Here is a 21,757-nt window from a genome sequence, read left to right on the forward strand (position 1 = left end):
TGATGCACTGCGAGTGCTGGGTGGAGGAGCACTTTCTGGCAAATCCACATCCCTCCAGTCACGCACAAACCCTGTACCAGACCTTGCCACGCCAACATTTTCACTTGCCCCACGAGATGCATCCTCCTCCCCTAAGTAATCATCCCCATCATCCTCCTCCTCCTCTTCTTCCTCCACTTCGTCCAGGAGAGGTCCCTGAGCAGACAATGGCTGAATGTCATCAAGGATTCCCTCCTCCTCTTCCTCCTCATCAACATTAGCTGCAGACGCCTGCTCCTTAAGGTGCGTCAAAGTTTGCATGAGCAGACGCACTAGTGGGATGCTCATGCTTAGGATGGCGTCGTCTGCGCTTACCAGCCGTGTGCATTCCTCAAAACACTGAAGGACTTTACAAAGGTCTTTCAGCTTTGACCACTGCACGCCTGTCAACTCGATGTCTGCTCTCAAAGTGCCTGGCCGTGTATCCTCCCACAAATGCATTATGGCCTGCCTCTGCTCGCACAGCCGCTCCACCATGTGCAGGGTGGAGTTCCACCTTGTTGCAATGTCGATAATGAGGCGGTGGTTGGGAAGGTGGAGCAATCGCTGCAGCTTCTGCATACGAACGGAGTGTACAGGCGACCGGCGGATGTGCGCGCACAGTCTTCGCACCTTCTGGAGCAGGGCTGTTAACTCCGGATAATTTTTGAGGAAGCACTGCACCACCAGGTTCAATGTGTGAGCCAAGCAAGGTATGTGGCTGAGTTTTGAAAGGGCTATGGCTGCCACAAAATTACGGCCGTTATCACTAACTACCTTGCCTGCCTCAAGATGTACACTGCCCAGCCATGACTCAGTTTGTCGCTTCAAGTACTCGGCCAGCACCTCGGCGGTGTGTCTGTCGCCCAAACACATCATCTGCAACACAGCCTGCTGACGCTTTCCACTAGCTGCTCGATAGGGGGACACATCGTGTGCAACAGTGGCAGCTGCAGATGGAGTGCTCGTACGACTGCGCTCTGTGGACGAGCTTTAGCTTCTGGAGGAGGAGGAGGAGGAGGAGGAGGAGGGTCGAACGCCTACAGCCAACTGTTTCCTATACCGTGGGCTAGGCAGCACTGTCCCACCACCGCTGTCCCCTGTGGACCCTGCATCCACCACATTAACCCAGTGCGCAGTGATGGACACGTAACGGCCCTGGCCATGCCGACTGGACCATGCATCAGTTGTGAGGTGCACCTTTCCGCTCACTGACTGCTTGAGTGCATGGACAATGCGGTCTTTCACATGATGGTGGAGGGCTGGGATGGCTTTGCGAGAGAAGAAGTGGCGACTGGGTAGGTCATAGCGTGGTACTGCATAGGCCATGAGTTCGCGGAAAGCTGTGCTTTCCACCAACCGAAAGGGCATCATCTCAAACGAGATTAGTTTGGCAATGTGGGCGTTCAAACCCAGTGTACGCGGATGAGAGACTGAGTACTTTCTTGACCTACTCATAGTGTCTGGGAGGGTGAGCTGGACTTGAGAGCTGCATATGGTGGAAGTAGCGGTGGACAGGGAGGACTGAGAGAGGGTTGATGATGGTGATGGAATTGGTGTTCTTTCTGATGGCCTAGAATCAGTCTTTCGTTGATATAACAGTGGGATTCCCTGACTGCTGTGGCCTTGCAACGACACCTCAACATTTGCTGCTGTGCTAACCGGTGGGCTTACAGTGGGGGAAACAATGTAGCGTTGCTGACTACCTTCGTTGTGATCAGTTGCACATGTGGCACTTGAGGTTTGGTGTTGTGTCCACGCTTGCAAGTGCATGCTGGTTAAATGTCTAAGCATGCAACTGGTATTCAAATTTTTCAGATTTTTCCCTCGGCTAAAGGTCTTTGAGCACTTCTTACAGATAACCTTGGCCTGATCATGAGGATTTTGTTCAAAAAAGTGCCACACTGCACTCTTCCTACTTTGGCAGACATTTTGCGGCCTAGCACGCTGTGATCTTTTGACCCTCTGGACAAGCTGTCCAGCAACTCTTTTGATGTTTGGAACCTGTCTTTGGAGTGCTCCGGGCCTGCCAGATAACAGCTGTTGCGATGTCGATGTCTGCTGTGGATGCTCCTCATCTGAGCTATTGGAAGCAGCACCCTCTTCCCCCAATAGATGCCAATCTGGGTCAACAACTGGGTCATCCATCACCTCCTCTTCTATGTCATGTGCACCTTTCTCTGTGTCACCGTGTATGGTGGTATAGTGTGCGGGAAGGGGCACCTGAGTCTCATCAGGGTCAAAATCTGGCTCTGTACACTGCGAGGACAATGTAGTGCTCTGAGTGAATGTACCAGCAGAATCATCCATCAGCGGCTGTGCATCAGTGCACTCCATGTCAGATTCATCTTGGCCTGGGTAATTCACCATTTGACTTGATAATCCAGGCATGGTATGTGAAAACAGCTCCATGGAGTAATCAGTAGTATGGCCTGCGTCATCCTTCAATCTTGGTTGGGGTGAAGGACACAAGGAAAGGTGTGGTTCATGAACATGAGCCTCCAATGACGACTCAGTGCTTTTACTTTTTACAACTGAAGAAGAGGAGGCGATAGAGCTGGAGGCTGAGTCAGCAATGTAAGACAAAACTTTTTCCTGATGCTCTGCCTTTAAAAGCGGTTTGCCAACTCCTAGAAAACTAAGCGTTCGAGGCCTTATGTAGCCAGACGATGACGCAGGGTCAGCACCTCCTGCATTCGGTCCTATTTTGCTCTTGCCACTACCATCAGATCCACCACCAACACCATCATTACCAGCTGCCAACCCCCGCCCAATTCCACGGCCTCTTCCACCAGCCTTCCTCATTTTTGGTAGAAATGTAGACAAAATCCAACAAACTATATAGTAATGTAAAACAAGGTAAAAGGTGTCTATAGGACAGGGGAGATTTAGAATTTCTGCACACACTTGTGGACAGTGGACACTTATGGATTGTGTGAGGCCCACTGATATCTGAGCGCTATGTGACACGCTTGATGGCACAGCTGCCTGTGACCAAAGTGACGAGAGGATAATGGAGATTTTGAAGCTCTGCGTACACTTTTGGACACTGGACACTTGTAGATTGTGTGAGGCCCACTGATATCTGAGCGCTATGTGACACGCTCGATGGCACAGCTGCCTGTGACCAAAGTGACGAGAGGATAATGGAGATTTTGATTCTCTGCGTACACTTTTGGACACTGGACACTTGTAGATTGTGTGAGGCCCACTGATATCTGAGCGCTATGTGACACGCTCGATGGCACAGCTGCCTGTGACCAAAGTGACGAGAGGATAATGGAGATTTTGAATCTCTGCGTACACTTTTGGACACTGGACACTTGTAGATTGTGTGAGGCCCACTGATATCTGAGCGCTATGTGACACGCTCGATGGCACAGCTGCCTGTGACCAAAGTGATGAGAGGATAATGGAGATTTTGAATCTCTGCGTACACTTTTGGACACTGGACACTTGTAGATTGCGTGAGGCCCACTGATATCTGAGCGCTATGTGACACGCTCGATGGCACAGCTGCCTGTGACCAAAGTGACGAGAGGATAATGGAGATTTTGAATCTCTGCGTACACTTTTGGACACTGGACACTTGTAGATTGTGTGAGGCCCACTGATATCTGAGCGCTATGTGACACGCTCGATGGCACAGCTGCCTGTGACCAAAGTGACGAGAGGATAATGGAGATTTTGATTCTCTGCGTACACTTTTGGACACTGGACACTTGTAGATTGTGTGAGGCCCACTGATATCTGAGCGCTATGTGACACGCTCGATGGCACAGCTGCCTGTGACCAAAGTGACGAGAGGATAATGGAGATTTTGAATCTCTGCGTACACTTTTGGACACTGGACACTTGTAGATTGTGTGAGGCCCACTGATATCTGAGCGCTATGTGACACGCTCGATGGCACAGCTGCCTGTGACCAAAGTGATGAGAGGATAATGGAGATTTTGAATCTCTGCGTACACTTTTGGACACTGGACACTTGTAGATTGTGTGAGGCCCACTGATATCTGAGCGCTATGTGACACGCTCGATGGCACAGCTGCCTGTGACCAAAGTGACGAGAGGATAATGGAGATTTTGAATCTCTGCGTGCACTTTTGGACACTGGACACTTGTAGATTGTGTGAGGCCCACTGATATCTGAGCGCTATGTGACACGCTCGATGGCACAGCTGCCTGTGACCAAAGTGACGAGAGGATAATGGAGATTTTGAATCTCTGCGTACACTTTTGGACACTGGACACTTGTGGATTGTGTGAGGCCCACTGATATCTGAGCGCTATGTGACACGCTCGATGGCACAGCTGCCTGTGACCAAAGTGACGAGAGGATAATGGAGATTTTGAATCTCTGCGTACACTTTTGGACACTGGACACTTGTGGATTGTATGAGGCCCACTGATATCTGAGCGCTATGTGACACGCTCGATGGCACAGCTGCCTGTGACCAAAGTGACGAGAGGATAATGGAGATTTTGAATCTCTGCGTACACTATTGGACACTGGACACTTGTGGATTGTGTGAGGCCCACTGATATCTGAGCGCTATGTGACACGCTCGATGGCACAGCTGCCTGTGACCAAAGTGACGAGAGGATAATGGAGATTTTGAATCTCTGCATACACTTTTGGACACTGGACACTTGTGGATTGTGTGAGGCCCACTGATATCTGAGCGCTATGTGACACGCTCGATGGCACAGCTGCCTGTGACCAAAGTGACGAGAGGATAATGGAGATTTTGATTCTCTGCGTACACTTTTGGACACTGGACACTTGTAGATTGTGTGAGGCCCACTGATATCTGAGCGCTATGTGACACGCTCGATGGCACAGCTGCCTGTGACCAAAGTGACGAGAGGATAATGGAGATTTTGATTCTCTGCGTACACTTTTGGACACTGGACACTTGTAGATTGTGTGAGGCCCACTGATATCTGAGCGCTATGTGACACGCTCGATGGCACAGCTGCCTGTGACCAAAGTGACGAGAGGATAATGGAGATTTTGAATCTCTGCGTACACTTTTGGACACTGGACACTTGTAGATTGTGTGAGGCCCACTGATATCTGAGCGCTATGTGACACGCTCGATGGCACAGCTGCCTGTGACCAAAGTGACGAGAGGATAATGGAGATTTTGAATCTCTGCGTACACTTTTGGACACTGGACACTTGTAGATTGTGTGAGGCCCACTGATATCTGAGCGCTATGTGACACGCTCGATGGCACAGCTGCCTGTGACCAAAGTGACGAGAGGATAATGGAGATTTTGAATCTCTGCGTACACTTTTGGACACTGGACACTTGTAGATTGTGTGAGGCCCACTGATATCTGAGCGCTATGTGACACGCTCGATGGCACAGCTGCCTGTGACCAAAGCCCCAACCACGGAGCTCCGAGCTAACGATCTGGCCAATTACTTCAAAGAAAAATTTGACCAGATCCGACAGGAAATTATCTCTAAATCCCCTCATACCATGCACTGTCCTCCCTCCCCCACTGCATCTAACTCACTCTCTGATTTTGAACCAGTCACAGAAGAAGAAGTAAGCAGGCTCCTTGCATCTTCTCGCCCAACTACTTGCACCAGTGACCCATTTCCGTCACATCTCCTCCAGTCCCTTTCCCCTGCTGTCACCCCTCACCTAACTAAAATATTTAACCTCTCTCTCTCTTCTGGTATTTTTCCCTCCTCATTTAAGCATGCCATCATACATCCACTACTTAAAAAACCATCCCTCGACCAAAACTGTGCCGCTAACTATAGACCTGTCTCTAATCTTCCCTTCATCTCTAAACTCCTGGAACGCCTGGTCCACTCCCGTCTTATCCGCTATCTCTCAGAAAACTCTCTTCTCGACCCTCTCCAATCCGGTTTCCGCTCTTTACACTCCACTGAAACTGCCCTCACTAAAGTCTCTAATGATCTGCTAACAGCTAAATCAAATGGTCATTACTCCATGCTAATTCTCTTGGATCTCTCTGCAGCATTCGACACTGTGGATCATCAGCTCCTCCTCACTATGCTCCATTCCATTGGCCTCAAGGACACCGTTCTCTCCTGGTTCTCCTCCTATCTCTCCGACCGCTCCTTTACTGTTTCTTTTGCCGGTTCCTCCTCCTCTCACCTTCCCCTTACTGTTGGGGTTCCTCAAGGATCGGTTCTAGGCCCCCTCCTCTTCTCCTTGTACACTGCCCCTATTGGTCAAACAATCAGTAGATTTGGTTTCCAGTACCATCTCTATGCTGATGACACCCAATTATACGCTTCTTCTCCTGACATCACGCCAGCCTTTCTAGAAAACACTGGCGATTGTCTAAACGCTATGTCTAATATCATGTCCTCACTATATCTGAAACTGAACCTGTCAAAGACTGAACTCCTGGTGTTTCCTCCCGCTACTAATGCACCTATACCCGACATTGCTATTTCTGTGTGTGGTTCCACTATTACTCCCCAGCAACATGCCCGCTGTCTTGGGGTCATACTTGATTCCGAGCTTTCCTTTGCCCCCCACATTCGATCACTGGCTCGCTCTTGTCATCTGCACCTCAAAAACATTTCTAGAATTCGACCTTTTCTTACTTTTGACTCTGCAAAAACTCTTACTGTTTCTCTTATTCATTCTCGTCTCGACTATTGTAACTCTCTTCTAATCGGTCTCCCTCTTACCAAACTCTCCCCTCTCCAATCTGTCTTGAATGCTGCAGCCAGGATCATATTCCTCACCAATCGTTACACCGATGCCTCTACCTTGTGCCAGTCATTACACTGGCTACCCATCCACTCCAGAATTCAGTATAAACTTATTACTCTCACCCACAAAGCCCTCCATGGCTCAGCACCACCCTACATCTCCTCCCTTGTTTCAGTATACCACCCTACCCGCGCCCTCCGTTCTGCTGATGACCTGAGGTTAGTATCCTCAATAGTCAGAACCTCCCACTCCCGTCTCCAAGACTTTACACGTGCCGCGCCAATTCTTTGGAATGCACTTCCCAGGTCAATACGATTAGTCCCCAATCCCCACAATTTTAAGCGTGTCCTGAAAACGCATTTATTCAGACTGGCCTATCGCCTCAACACATTAACCTAACCTATCCCTGTGTGGCAGAGCCAAAAGTTTTACCATAACCAGGTTCCCAGCATCATGTTCCCACATGCTTTATGCATCCATTAGCCCTCTGTGTCTGTACTGTTACACACTTAACATTATGGCTGGTCCATACAATCAGAGCAACTGTTACCACCCACCTTTCGTGTCTCCCTTTTTTCCTCATAGATTATAAGCTTGCGAGCAGGGCCCTCACTCCTCTTGTTATTTGTTATAATCTACTGTATGTGATTATTGTTATGCTGTAATGTCTATTGTCTGTACAAATCCCCTCTGAAATGTAAAGTGCTGCGGAATATGTCGGCGCTATAAAAATAAAATGTATTATTATTATTATTATTAAAGTGACGAGAGGATAATGGAGATTTTGAATCTCTGCGTACACTTTTGGACACTGGACACTTGTGGATTGTGTGAGGCCCACTGATATCTGAGCGCTATGTGACACGCTCGATGGCACAGCTGCCTGTGACCAAAGTGACGAGAGGATAATGGAGATTTTGAATCTCTGCGTACACTTTTGGACACTGGACACTTGTGGATTGTGTGAGGCCCACTGATATCTGAGCGCTATGTGACACGCTCGATGGCACAGCTGCCTGTGACCAAAGTGACGAGAGGATAATGGAGATTTTGAATCTCTGCGTACACTTTTGGACACTGGACACTTGTGGATTGTGTGAGGCCCACTGATATCTGAGCGCTATGTGACACGCTCGATGGCACAGCTGCCTGTGACCAAAGTGACGAGAGGATAATGGAGATTTTGAATCTCTGCGTACACTTTTGGACACTGGACACTTGTGGATTGTGTGAGGCCCACTGATATCTGAGCGCTATGTGACACGCTCGATGGCACAGCTGTGACAAAAGTGACTAGAGGATAAGGGAGATTGGATTGCTTTTAAAAAAGCAGTTTGCGGAGCAGTGGGTAAACAGCAATGCCAGCGTGTCAGGAAGCCTTAGAAGGCAGCCCAACAACCAACACCACTGATACACCACAATATAGCCTCCCCTTGCACTGCACACACAGTGACTTGTGTGTTGTGCAGGCCAAATCGCTAGCAGCAGAAGCAGTTCTTTTGTCTTCTTCCCTGCCTAACGCTCTCCCTACAGAATCAGCAGCAACCTCTCCCTATACTAAGATCGGCAGAAGTAAGATGGCGGTCGGCGTGCACGCCCTTTTATACCCCCTGTGACGCCCACCAAAGCAAGCCAATCACTTGCATGCCCTTCTGAAAGATGGTGGTGACCCGTGCCTAGGTCATCACGTTGCCCACAGTGTCCGTGGATCCTGATTGGCTGAAAAAGAGCGCAAAACAAACTTTTGAAACGCGACTTTGGCGCGTAAGTCGCCGACCTCGTGGCCGACCTCATCCTAGGGTCGGGTTTCGTTTCATGAAACCCGACTTTGCTAAAAGTTGGCGACTTTTGAATTTTTTCGACCCGTTTCGCTCAACTCTAGTAGAAAGCACTCAGCAACCTACAATTCAGCAAATCACACAGGTATTTGTTATAGGTTTTCCAAACACCTCTTCACTGAATCTCAAGTCACACACTTACCACAGTTCGCACTTATGCTCAGGTCACACTCAGCTCGTTAACACTCGCTCAGGCAGAAGATTTAAAAGATTTTTTTTCCCTTTTACCAGTACACCAACCTGCTGCTCAATGCACTTCCAAATGTGCAATTAAGATTGTTGATGATTTGTCCATCAATTTTGATTCCTTCTTTTTCGGGAAGTCCATCCTTACTGAAACAGCTTCTGCATATAAATTGAAGAAAAATGGTGACAGTATGTAGCCCTGTCTGACGCCTCGCACTGCATTAAACCATATTGTATAGCCGTGTTGCTTTCGGACTGTTGATTCTGGGTTGATGTAGAGACTCCTAAGGAGGCTGATTAGATATTATATAGTGTGGTATATAGTATATATGTATGCATATTTGTGTTTTTGTGTGTGTTAGTGTGTAGGATGAGTGAGTAGTGAAGTATTCGGACTCGCTGTACTCGTTACAAGTACCTCCTAATACTCGGGTACTTGTAACGAGTAGCTAGTCCAATGTAAGTCTATGGGAAATTGGAGAAATGGGCTGTGTGTGTGCTGGGCTGGACGGGGACTGTGAGAAGACTGTGCCGGGCTGTGCGGGACTGTGCTGGCCTATGAGAAGACTGTGCCAGGCTGTGTGGGACTGTGCTGGCCTGTGCGAAGACTGTGCCGGGCTGTGCGGGACTGTGCTGGCCTATGAGAAGACTGTGCCAGGCTGTGTGGGACTGTGCTGGCCTGTGCGAAGACTGTGCCGGGCTGTGCGGGACTGTGCTGGCCTATGAGAAGACTGTGCCAGGCTGTGTGGGACTGTGCTGGCCTGTGCGAAGACTGTGCCGGGCTGTGCGGGACTGTGCTGGCATGTGCTGGGCTGTGCTGGGCTGTGCGGGACTCTGCTGACCTGTGAGAAGACTGTGCCGGGCTGTGCGGGACTGTGCTGGCCTATGAGAAGACTGTGCCAGGCTGTGTGGGACTGTGCTGGCCTGTGAGAAGACTGTGCCGGGCTGTGCGGGACTGTGCTGGCCTGTGCTGGGCTGTGCGGGACTCTGCTGACCTGTGAGAAGACTGTACCAGGCTGTGCGGGACTGTGCCAGACTGTGCGAAGACTGTGTCAGACTGTGCTGGCATTTGCAGGTACTGTGCGGGGACTATGCCAGGCTGTGTGGGACTGTGCTGGCCTGTGCTTTGCTGTGCAGGTACTGTGCGGGGACTATGCCGGGCTGTGCGGGACTGTGCTGGGCTTTGCAGGTACTGTGTGGGGACTATGCCGGACTGTGTGGGACTGTGCTGGCCTGTGTGGGACTGTGCTGGGCTGTGCAGGGAATGTGCGGGGACTATGCCGAGATGTGTGGGACTGTGCTGGACTGTGCAGGGACTGTGCTGGGCTGTGCAGGGACTGTGCGGGACTGTGCTGGGCTGTGCGGGGACTGTGCGGGGACTGTGCCAGGCTGTGTGGAACTGTGCTGGCCTGTGCGGGACTGTGCAGGGACTGTGCGGGGACTATGCCGGACTGTGTGGGACTGTGCTGGCCTGTGTGGGACTGTGCTGGGCTGTGCAGGGACTGTGCGGGGACTATGCCGGGATGTGTGGGACTGTGCTGGACTGTGCAGGGACTGTGCTGGGCTGTGCAGGGACTGTGCGGGACTGTGCTGGGCTGTGCGGGGACTGTGTCAGGCTGTGTGGAACTGTGCTGGCCTGTGCGGGACTGTGCAGGTACTGTGTGGGGACTATGCCGGACTGTGTGGGACTGTGCTGGCCTGTGTGGGACTGTGCTGGGCTGTGCAGGGACTGTGCGGGGACTATGCCGGGATGTGTGGGACTGTGCTGGACTGTGCAGGGACTGTGCTGGGCTGTGCAGGGACTGTGCGGGACTGTGCTGGGCTGTGCGGGGACTGTGTCAGGCTGTGTGGAACTGTGCTGGCCTGTGCGGGACTGTGCAGGGACTGTGCGGGGACTGTGCCAGGCTATGCGGGGACTGTGCAGGGACTGTGTTGGGCTGTGCGGGGACTGTGCGGGCTGTGCCGAATATTACAAGGTGAGTAATGAAATACTAGTCAGGATTCGAGTACCGCGAGTACCTTATTACTCGCCGAGTACCGAATCCTAACAAGTATACTCGCTCATCCCTAGTGTGTATAGGTCTATGTGTGTGCAAGTTTGCCTGTTGATGCCTAAATCTTTATGCATATCTGTAGGTAAAAACTTAACAATATGGGTGTACTAAATACCTATGTCTAAACTGATATATATGTGTTCGTAAGATATGCAACAGTGTGTGTGTATAAAAGTATACTGATTTTGTGCATGTAGGTAGAAGTGTATATGTATTCATAAAAATGGATTTTGCAACATATTTATTGCTTCTGCAACTTATTGTCATATTGTCTGTTCAGTGTACACCTTACAATCTTTTTGTCTGAGCATGTTTAAAAAACATAACTTGTATTGCAAGGTATTGTTTAGCAGCGCTACAGATATATTGGTCAGGTGTAGTACAATGATGCTTATGTTCAAAAGCACAGCATAACACTCCTTACTGCAGTTCTGAAAACTGGTATAAACAGTCAAACATAAGAATATGTGTACTAGATCTGAGCATTACAATAAGGGCTCACTCACACGAACATGGCCTAATGCTATATGCTGTTTTATTGGATATCACTTGCACCAATGTTATACTATGGGGCAGTGCTGACCAGCGCTTTTTTCCTCATGCCGATTTGGCATCAGAAAACAATGGCAGCATTGGATCTCACTTGTGCGTGTGAAACATCGGAATGCACTCGGATGTGACCCGATGATGCACTACATGAAGAAATTAAGTTCTCCTTCTTCTCTGCAGCTGTGATACTATTCTCTCATGTAAGAAAATCGCAGTACAGCAAGATGCCACTCAGATCAATCTCCGACAAAGTTTGAGCCGAGTGTCATTAGAATAATCGTCCCGATTCTCCACATGAGAGAATCGACAGCCATGCGATCCCGGCCTGAATTTATAGCACCAAAGAGAACACAATTTAAATACCTTTTCTGTGTAAATAGTTCCCTAAGGTATGATAATCTACTAAATGTCGTAGCTGCAGGTCATTGTGTGGAAGCTAATATGGTAAGCCAAAATGTTGAGGGTTTTTTAGGAATCTCAATTCAAATTATTATTATTATTATTATTATTATTATTATGCATTTATATAGCGCCATTTATTCCATGGTGCTTTACATGTGAAAAGGGGAAATATAGACAGGTACAATAAACATGTGTAAGACAAGGGACCCACAAGTACATAAGGAGAGGGGACCCTGCCCGCGAGGGCTCACAGTCTACAGGGATGGGTGAGGATACAGTAGGAGAGGGTAGAGCAGGTCGTGCGGTGGTTCAGTAGACCGAGGATCATTGCAGGCTGTAGGCTTGTTGGAACAGGTGGGTCTTCAGGTTCTTCTTGAAGGTTTCCGTTGATGGCGAGAGTTTGATGTGTTGCGTAAGAGAGTTCTAGAGGATTGGGGAAGCACGGGAGAAGTCTTGTATGCGGTTGTGGGAAGAAGAGATGAGGGGGGAGTAGAGAAGGAGATCTTGAGATGATCGAAGCTTGCGTGCAGGTAAGTACCTAGAGACCATGTCACAGATGTATGGAGGAGACAGGTTGTGGATGGCTTTGTATGTCATGGTTAGGGTTTTGATTTGGAGCCTCTGGGCAATAGGAAGCCAGTGAAGGGCCTGACATAGCGGGGAGGCTGGGGAATAGCGGGGAGACAGGTGGATTGGTCAGGCAGCAGAGTGTAGGATGGACTGGAGCAGAGCCAGAGTGCTAGAGGGGAGGCCAGAGAGAAGGAGGTTGCAGTAGTCGAGGCGGGAGATGATAAGAGCATGCACTAGTGTTTTTGTGGTTTCGTGGTTGAGGAATGAGCGGATCCGGGAAATATTTTTGAGTTTGAGGTGGCAGGAGGAGGCGAGGGCTTGGATATGTGGATTAAAAGAGAGCGCAGAGTCGAGGATCACCCCAAGGCACCGAGTGTGCGGGACTGGGGAAAGAGAGCAGCCATTGACATTGTGGGATTTCAGTCAGTAAGGAGGCGAGGTTGGGTCCAGATAGGTAGATCTGTGTGTCATCGGCATAGAGGTGGTACTGCAAACCGTGGGATTCTATGAGCTGTCCCAAACCAAGTTGGAGAATAGTAGGGGTCCTAGGACAGAGCCTTGAGGAACACCGACAGACAGGGGGCGAGGTGAGGAGGTGGTGTGTGAGTGGGGGACACTAAATGTTCGGTCTGTTAGGTATGATGAGATCCAGGATAGGGCCAAGTCTGTGATGCCAAGAGATGAGAGAGTCTGTAGCAGGAGGGAATGGTCTACGGTGTCAAAGGCAGAGGTCAGGTCCAGGAGAAGGAGGACAGAGTAGTGTCGCTTGCTCTTGGCGGTTAGTAAGTCGTTTGTGACTTTAGTTAGGGCAGTTTCAGTTGAGTGATGCGGTCGGAAGCCAGATTGTAACGGGTCAAAGAGGGAGCAGGAGGAGAGGTGGGAGGACAATTCAAGATATACATGCTTTTCCAGTAGTTTTTAGGCATAAGGGAGAAGAGATATCGGGCGATAGTTAGACACGGAGGATGGGTCAAGGGAGGGCTTTTTGAGGATGGGTGTGATTGAGGCATGTTTGAAGGATGAGGGAAAGACACAATTTGTAAGTGAAAGGTTGAAAAGGTGTGTTAGAGATGGGATGAAGGCTGTGGCCAAGTTAGGGATGAAGTGAGACGGGAGTGGGTCAAGGGCACAAGTGGTGAGGTGTGATCTTGACAGAAAGATGGAGAGCTGATCTTCTGTCATGGTGGAGAAGCTGGCTTTTGCAGAACAGGGCTGAGTGGCTAAGAGGGGCATTGGGGGGCTGCGGGCCAAAGTTAGCAATATTCAAATTACTCCAAACTGCTAATTTCAAGAGATTCGATGCAAACTCCATCCTCTGCAGATCGATCTGCTGATCTCAAATATCTATGCAATAAGCTAGGTTCTGATATCAAATGTGATGAAAGTCAGTCAAACTTTCTGATTTTGGTGAGATGGTTTGATCATATAATGTGTCTAGAGGCTTTCTGACTCTTCTCAGCTGTCGGAATAGAGAATATTCAGGCTGTTGTAATTTTAACTCTTTAAAGACCGCCAATATGCCTTTTAACTGCAGCAATTAAGGGTACTTATGCCTCAGTGACGCTTTTTAATGGCGCTAAGAAATAACTGTATAGCCTCCCCAGGGTTGGAATTTCCCCGGGAACTCGGCTACTGCGGTAGCTGAGTCCCCAGAGAACATGATTCAGGTTGTTTTTTACCGACCCAGTGATGCAGTCGCCGTTATGAATGGCATAACGGCGACAGCAAAAAAAAGTCTGATTTCCCATTTAATTCCTCTCTCCTCTGAAGTGAACCCAAATTGGGTCTACCGATCTCCTCCTGGTACCACTGAAGTCCCTGCCGGTGTTTTCTTCCCAGAAGAAAATGGTGGGCGCATGCGCAATGTATCCCCTGTAATCTGCTGGCCGGCAACTGGAAAAAATAGGAAATTTTTTCTATTGGTTAATTTTGATCACTGTGATAGACCCTATCAAAGTGATCAGAATAAAAAAAGTAAATCAAACTCCCCTTTATCACCCTCTTAGGTAAAAATAATAAAATAAAAAATATATATATTTATTTCAATTTTTCCATTAGAGTTAGAGTCGGGCTATAGTTAGAGTCAGGCTATAGTTAGAGTTAAATTTGGGCTAAATTTAGGGTTAGGGTTGGGCTAGGGTTAGGGATGGGGCTAGGGTTACGGTTGGTATAAACTTGGGTTGGGCTAAAGTTAGGGTTTGGCTAAAGTTAGAGTTGGACTACGGTTAGGGTTGTGGTTATGGTTGGGATTACGGTTAGGATTGCTACTAGGGTTAGGGGTGTGTTAGGGTTAGGTTTGTGGTTAGGGTTATGGTTAGGGTTGGGATTAGGGTTTGGAGGTGTGTTGGGGTTAGGGTCGTGGTTAGTGTTATGGTTAGGGTTTGGATTAGGGTTAAAGGTGTGCTGGGGTTAGGGTTGGAGTTTGAATTGTGGGGGTTCCACTGTTTAGGTACATCAGGGGGTTTCCAAGCGTGACATGGTGCCACCATTGATTCCAGCCAATTTTGCTTTCAAAAAGTCAAATGGTGCTCCCTCCCTTCTGTGCCCTGCCATGAACCCAAGCAGTGGCTTTCCCCCACATATTGGGTATCAGCATACTCAGGAGAAATTTCACAACAAATTATGTGGTCCATTTTCTCCTGATACCCTTTTGAAAATAAAAAAAACGGTTCCAAAGTAAATTTTTTTGTAAAGAAAGTAAAATGTTCTTTTTTTACTTCCACATTGCTTTAGTTCTTGGGAAGCATCTGAAGGGTTAATAAACTTCTTGAATGTGGTTTTGAGCACCTTGAGGGGTGCAGTTTTTAGAATGGGGTCACTTTTGGGTATTTTCTGTTATATTGACCCCCCCCAAACTCATTTCATATGTGAGGTGGTCCCTAAGAAAATGGTTTTGTAAATTATGTTGGAAAAATGAGAAATTGCTGGTTAACTTTTTATAACGTACTAACAAAAAAATTGTGTTTCCAAAATTGTGCTGCTGTAAATCTGACATGTGGGAAATGTTATTTATTAACTATTTTGCGTGACACCACTCTTTGATATAAGGGTCCAAAAAATTAAAAGTTTGAAAATTGCAAAATTTTCGAAATTTTTTCCAAATTTCCCTTTTTTTCCATAAATAAACACAAGTTATATCAAAGAAATTTTACCAATAACATGAAGTACAATATGTGCTTATATCATACAAATTATAGATCACTTGTATACAGGTATTAAATAAAGATTACTGGACCAATGCTCACTGCAGGAATTTTTTTTTTCTTATTTGATCCAGAGGACCTGGCACTCCTTTCTACAGAGTTGCCTGAGGCAATTGCATCTGGCATACAATGAATTTTTTTACCTTGAAGGTCTTATTTTATTTTTACTTTATCAACCAACAAAATAAACTGTGCATGCACTGATATGTAATATAAAAAATAATATAGCTTTTATTAGACACATATTCAAAAAGACATATAAGATGCCAAAATACACAGACACATGGTACAAAATGGCAGGTGAGATACGAGCAAAGGATTCCCCCCCAGTAAAGTATAAGAGGTAAAAGGTAGATAACATGTAATGCAAAGTAGAAAAGGTACAACAAGGTAATTACAGAAAATAAAGTTATAATAAACCATCAGCTACCTTGAAAAAGGGGAATTATTCCACAAGAGCTGTAGTAACAAAGTGTGAAAATGACTTACCCATCACATCCGACACACGTTTCGCAACAGCTTTATCTGGGGTCTTTTGGTATTGTAATTTTCACATATGGTATATGAATTTCCATTTATCATTTTTGCCTTGATTTACCAGCCTTTGTTTTATTTTAATGTTAGGTTTTTTATTTAATTCAGACTTTGAACAAAGAGTTGAATTGCATATACCACCTGTGAAATTTCTTTTTCCCATAACTTCAGTTTGGGTCTTGGTACTCCGCCAATATCAGACAGTAAGTGCATGGTAATTATCTGATAATTAAATAGGTTTTCCAGGTATCTTTAAAAAGTTGCCAAAGAGTAGTGAATGCCACAGACTAAATACGCTACACTATAAAAAACCTTACTTACCTTCTACATCTTCAGGTGCCTCAGGAGTTCCCCAGAGTTCCCCACTAGTATTGCATTGATGATGCATCATCCATTATTCACATGATACAAAAAAAAAATTACAGGCGGCTCAGTGGTCACAAGCTATACATGATAATATTACATCTGAGGCTGGTGATTTACTGAAGTGATCAAGTCACTGACAAATGTGATTTCATCAATGGAGGTCAGGCAAGAACTACCTGAATGGCGAAATATTTAAAGGAAAAGTTATTGGTTTATTTTATAAAATTTTATAAAATTCTTTACTCATTGCAAATTTTTGCAAAATCCGTGAAAACACTTTTAACAATTTGCCTTATATTGGTCAAACTGAATGAGTGTTACGGATACAGAGCTTTTCTGTAGCTAAATAAGTCTCACTGTCTTGCAGTGTGTCCAGCATTAACTTTTTGTGCATTGTCAATTTTCACCTCCAATTTTTCAAATTCTCAAAGACTGCAGTTTACATTCCACCCACATATGTAAACATAACACAGAAACATCTCCTGACCAAGTATTGCAACATCTTTTTTTTTTAAAGCTAGTCACCTTACACTGGTCATTGCAGGTCAGATTAAATCAGTCAAGTGTGGTGCCAAAGTATTTGTCAAAAATACAGTTAAAGAAAGACGTTGACATCAAAATGGAGCAGTATCAGAGGCAAATATCAGTACATGTGGCAAAATCCTATGGAGTCAGTCTACCAAAGCCTTAGGGCCCCGTTACATGAAATGATATTGTGAACAATATTGTTGCAACGTCACCAGTTTGGTGACGTTGCAGCTATGTTGAAATGACATTGTTGCGTGTGACACGTAGCAACGATCAGTTGGCTGATCGTTAATTGTTGCCTAATGGTTTGGGCCATAAATCTATCATTGGTCTCCCGCTGGGCAGCACACCGCTGCGTGTGACAGCAAGAGACCAACGATCAGTGAGCTCCCAGTGCCATACAGCAGATGCTGTGAGCTGGTATTCAGGGTAAACAGCGGGTAACCAAGAGCCACGCGACACTTAGATACCCGCTGTTTACACTGGATACCAGCATGCTCGCTGGTCCTGATCGCTGGTGAGTCTGCCTATGTGACAGCTCACCAGCGATCAGCTAACTATGTCCCAGCGATCCCATCCACGTCAGACCGTTGCTGGGATCGCTGGGACATTGAAGCGTGTAACGGGGCCCTTAGAGCAGTGTCTTTGGGTAGAGGGGATCACAACAAAATCAATGATCACAGAATAACGTTGTTCTCTGTCAACTAATAAATTATCACCCCAAGTTTTGTGACACAACAGCGATCTCACCAGCAAGATCACTGTGTGTGACAGCGATCAGCTACTGGCCCCCCTGCTGGTATTGCTGATCGCTCTTGGAAAGCCCTGGATATTTCTTTGATCGCTCGTCTCCCGCTGGTCAGCACGCATCGCTGCGTGTCACAGGCGGGAGACCAGCGATCAGCTGGTAATTAAGGTACACATCGGGTATCTAAGGGACGTGCATCACTTAGAAACCCAATGTGTACCTTAGTTACCAGCGCGCTGATGCAGGGAGCTGGTAACTAAGGTACACATCGGGTTTCTAAGGGGGCGCGCTGTGCCTAGAAACCCGATGTGTACCTTAGCTACCAGCGCTCTGATGCAGGGAGTTGGTAACCAAGGTACACATCGGGTTTCTAAGTGACGCACGTCCCTTAGAAACCCGATGTGTACCTTAGTTACCAGCTCCCTGCATCTGCGCGCTGGTAACTAAAGTACACAGCGACGCCGCGCGCTAAGCCTTGCTGGTGCTGATCGCTGGTGAAGCTGTCTGTTTGATAGCTCACCAGCGATCATGTAGCGACTCACCAGCGATCCTGACACATTGATATAGTTGTCGGGATCACTGGTGAGTCGCTATGTGTGACGGGGCCTTAATGAATGGTTAGAAAAAAAACAGGTAACATTTAATCATAAACTACAGATAACATAGAAAACTCAGTTTTTCACAACAAAGTCAACTTTGTAACACCTTTAACGGAGATATGTCTTACCCAAATGCTACACAACTTCTACCGTCATTATTTCTCTAAATTACCACCAGTTCATGCCTAGAACTTGGCATACAATTGTATTCTGTACAAATATCAATAAGAAAAATTATTTAGTTGTCACTGACCTGTTACTCGTTGCGGGGTTAATATCACTGTGCGCAGTGGTCTAGTAGCAGCAGATGGTCTAGATATAGCCATGGTTACTTGATTTGTCCTTCGACTTGGCTTTTCAAGTCCTTGAAATAATATCAATTCCTCAGCTGGGTGTATCCAAGAAGAATCCAGAGCAAATGAATTGTTGAGAAAAATCTGGGAAATAAATAAAATAAAATATAATTTGTTAGGGTATAAACATTACCATGAAGCCCATGTCTCACGATTCATTAAGATTTGCATGGGTATGCAAGAATAAGATGTGCCAAATTCATTAATAGGTGCATCCAATTGAATGAATTTTGCACAATTTATCAGCGGCATGTTTACCAAAACCTGTTCTTCCCAGATCTGGCATTTTTGTCAGTAGCTGGCATAAAAATCTAAAAAGTTGCAAAACTATTGCACAATTTCGCACTGCACAAAAATTTGGTGACTTTTGAGAATGTTTTACACTATTTTTCTGGCGTAAATACTTTTGATGAATTAGGGCCTAAGTCTATAACCAGTAATGTGTGCAAGTGTATGCACAAATATGTACACCCTTATCTTTTTGTGAATTGCTAATTTTCATCTCCTTAATGTGAATTGCTAATTTTCAACTCCATAAAAAATAACATTTTATAAAAATGTTATACATTATCACAACATGCAAGCAAAATTCTCAAAAGCTGCAGTTTATCACAACCACTTATAGAAACATAAATAATGAATAAACATCTGACAAAGTACCGGAAAATCATGTTTGTTTTTTTGTTTTTTTTTGTAGGCCAGTCACCTTACACTGCTCATTTCAGGATTTGACTACTGAAAAGGAAAAGTAAGAAAGAGATATCTTTTTGTATAATCTAATTGCGTCTCTCTTTGTGTAACCTATTTGATGTATTAATTAACATTGTGCAGTCAAAAGTTTGTGTTCAGAAGTACATGATGCTTTATTAGTTTATTAATTTGATCTTCACTATATATAAAGATAAATGTATGTATGTGTGTGTATGTATCAAGCCTTGCCCACTCCACATAGCACCGCACACTCCGTATAGCCACAGTCACTCCACACACAAAGCCCCGCCCACATGGCCTACATTGGTAGCGCACACAGGCGGAGACACATTCACCTGGAAAGCCACTCTGCAAAACTCACCGGCTGCGACATCCCAGCCGCTGCAAGCTACAATCAGGGTCACCACCTTCAGAGTATCAGAGCGCGGCACACACAGGCCACATCTAGCTCCATTGTGTCATAATGGAGTTGCTCCTGTGAGACATGACGTCAAGGGAAAGGGAGGAGCCTCATGAATAACACTGCTGTGCTTGTAACAGGAAGTTGCTGGGCATGTGTGAGGGGAAGAGAGGAGTGAGGTGAAAATGAGAGGAGTGAGGTGAAAATGAGAGGAATGGGGAAAATGAGAGGAATGGGGAAAATAAGAGGAGTGTGAGGAAAATGAGAGGAGTGAGGGGAAAACAGTTAAGGGAGAGGAAAATGAGAGGAGTGAGGTGAAAATGAGAGGAATGAGGGGAAAATAAGAGGAGCGAGGGGAAAATGATTGGAGTGAGGGGAAAATAGTTGAGTGAGAGGAAAATGAGAGGTGTAAGGTGAAAATGAAGAGGTGTGAGTGAAAAATTAGAGGATTGAGGGTAAAATAGTGGATTGATCGAAAAATGACAGGTGTGAGAGGTGTGAGGGGGAAAATGAGAGGAGAGAGGCAGAAAATGAGAGGTGTGAGGGGGAAAATGAGAGATGTGAGGGGGAAAATGAGAGATGTGAGGGGGAAATGAGAGGCATGATGGGAAAATGAGAGAAGTGAAGTGCTACTGCAGCATAAGACTGTGTATAGAGAAGAGTGAGGTGCTGCAGGTGGAGATTGTGTATAAGGTCACATTCACACGTTCACTATTAGGTCAGTAGTTTACCTCAGTATTTATGTTAGGGCTGGCGGAATGCACCAAATAATATAAAGATGGTAATAAGGCTTTTGCAGCCTGGGATCCACTGTGCAGAGATGTTAACTGCAGCTCGGCAATGGCGGACACAAAATGGCGGTATTGCACTGGACACACGTGGGTTAAACCCCACCCAGTGTGTAACGAGCTCTGTTACTTCACAGAGTCGAGGAACCAAAAAGCACAGTTGCCATACCCTGTTAACAGTCACAGGGCACAGCTGAATCAGCGCTAGTATTTGGTCTCAAGACTCAGCCCCAAGGATGCAGGGTGTAATGATACTGTACGATATGACATAAGGTTCCCTGAGCATTAGACTACAGATGAGACTTCTGCCTGTCACACAGCTGCGACCCCCCTTTCCTCACCCACAGCTCACACACACTGCAGCTCTGTGCCTGCATCTGTAACAGGACACCAGGGACTTCCTGTGCCAACATTCCCCTCTCCTCAGCTAAGGAATGTTAATTAGCTAAGTGGAAAGAATGTTCTTTGTTCTCTACCATGTGGCGAATTCAAGCATGGGAGATATTAGCAAAGCCATAGCTCGGACCTCGTTCGCGACAGAAAAATGAAACAGACATTTCTGCGATGTGCTCCAATCTGGCTTCACTATGGTGGTTCTTTCTAAGGTGTAGCCCCGACAGAATCCGAGAAATGGATTTCTCCTAAACAGTGTGATATAATTACTGCATGTTTGGTTTTGAATTATGCCCTTCGACAGGCTAAAGAAAATGATACTATTTGCCTGTTTATACGAGGTACCCTCTGTGAGATATAGTTCTAATAAGTTTAGTAGTCAGATTCTAACTCCAAGAACAGGGGGAGGACCATCATCCGACCACCCCTTTTATGATGTCAGGACCCAGGACTATAGAGTACACTCACTCAGTTGAGAGGTCATTCTTGCTGGAGATCCCATGCTGTTAGGATCCCAGATGCAGGGAGACTTCTGGCCCCGCCCCCCACATGGTTAGCCTAAGTTCATCTAAGCAAATGTAAGTGTTAATCTCTATTTTAATCCCGTTTATTTTATATTTGCATGGTACATATCTAATGTCTCAACTTTGTAAAATCTTTTATCTGTGTAATCACTGCCAGTCTTTGGGAATAAACTATAAACTTATTATCTCTGCCTCCATGCTCTAAAAACAAATTTTCATGCCTTTAAGATAATTACGCTACTGAATTGGGTTGGCTTTGAACCACTCTATTAAGTTTATA

General features: G+C 46.3%; 1 protein-coding gene across 1 annotated transcript in view; it reads right to left on the reverse strand.

The window, feature by feature from the left end:
- TCERG1L (transcription elongation regulator 1 like) overlaps nucleotides 1–21,757 on the reverse strand; it is a 333,546-nt gene that overhangs the window by 283,388 nt on the left and 28,401 nt on the right. Inside the window, exon 3 of the mRNA XM_073546380.1 lies at nucleotides 18,562–18,745. Coding sequence (XP_073402481.1) covers nucleotides 18,562–18,745 — 184 coding nt within the window. The remainder of the gene's footprint in view (nucleotides 1–18,561; nucleotides 18,746–21,757) is intronic.

This window comes from Dendrobates tinctorius, unplaced genomic scaffold (assembly GCF_039654945.1).
Source record: "Dendrobates tinctorius isolate UK_male_01 unplaced genomic scaffold, ASM3965494v1 ptg000147l, whole genome shotgun sequence".
In the NCBI taxonomy this organism is placed as follows: domain Eukaryota; kingdom Metazoa; phylum Chordata; class Amphibia; order Anura; family Dendrobatidae; genus Dendrobates; species Dendrobates tinctorius.